The sequence below is a fragment of the Nicotiana tomentosiformis genome, chromosome 11, assembly GCF_000390325.3.
Source record: "Nicotiana tomentosiformis chromosome 11, ASM39032v3, whole genome shotgun sequence".
NCBI lineage: Eukaryota > Viridiplantae > Streptophyta > Magnoliopsida > Solanales > Solanaceae > Nicotiana > Nicotiana tomentosiformis.
In genome coordinates, this window is record NC_090822.1 from 94,548,756 (window position 1) to 94,549,801 (window position 1,046).

Below are 1,046 nucleotides of genomic sequence, written 5' to 3' on the forward strand. Positions count from 1 at the left end.
GGAGATGTTTCGGCGGTACTGATGGAGGTGTAACAATTATACTTAGTTGCATTGGTTAAAGAAAATGACAGATTCAGAAGGAAGTGACTCTTCTGAGGAGATGTTTCAGCGGTACAGATGGAGGTGAAATAATTATACTTACATCAAGGTAAAATTAAACATACATAAGAAGGAAAATAAAATATTTTAAACATATACTAAAGATTTGTTTTATAAAACAGACATAATGCCAATCTTTTTTCATAGTAGACAAAATCTTTCTTCTAAAAGAGGTTTTGTAAAAATATCAGCAAGTTGAGATTTAGTACTAATGAACTCTAATACAATATCACCTTTAGCAACATGATCACGAATAAAATCTTTCTTTTATATGCTTTTCTCTGGAGTGATGCACATAATTTTTTGCCAAACATATAGTACTAGTATTATCACAAAATATAGGAGTAGAGGCAAGAGATAAATCATAGTCGAGAAGTTGATGCATGATCCAAAGAACTTGTGTATAACAACTTCCAACAGCTAAATATTTTGCTTCAGTTGTTGACAAAGCAATACAACTTTGTTTCTTGCTATGCCAGGAAACTAGTGCCACTAGTACTTTTCCTGTCGATCTTATCACCTGCAAAATCTGCATCTCAAAAACCTTTTAAGACAAAATTGTTAGAGTGAGCATACCATAATCCTAATTCAGAGGTCCCAATAAGATATCTTATAATGCATTTAACAGCAGTAAGATGGGATTCCTTTGGAGCCGACAGAAACCTTTCATATTTACACACACTGAACGTTATATCTGGTCGACTAGCAATGAGATATAATAAGGATCCAATCATTCCTCTATACATAGTTTCATCAACACTTTTTCCATTGTTATCTTCATCAAGCATAGTTATTGGACTTATTGGAGTCCCAATGGGCTTAGCATTCTCCATGCCAAACTTCTTTATAAGCTCCTTGATGTACTTGGTTTGAATGATAAAGATCCTTTTGAGAGACTGTTTGATTTGTAGTCCAAGAAAGTAAGTTAGCTCTCCCACCATACTCAT

The 1,046-nt window shown here is 33.7% G+C and overlaps 1 protein-coding gene across 1 annotated transcript; it reads right to left on the minus strand.

Moving 5' to 3' along the window:
- Window positions 1–635: 635 nt before the first annotated feature.
- LOC138901873 (uncharacterized mitochondrial protein AtMg00810-like) lies at window positions 636–1,046 on the minus strand. Its single transcript, XM_070189669.1, has one exon. The coding sequence runs from the start codon at window positions 1,044–1,046 to the stop codon at window positions 636–638; it is 411 nt and encodes a 136-aa protein (XP_070045770.1).

What these genes read in the sequence shown, in the direction of transcription:
- LOC138901873 (XM_070189669.1), bottom strand. Translation starts at nt 1,046, where the DNA reads ATGAGTATGGTGGGAGAGCTAACTTACTTTCTTGGACTACAAATCAAA.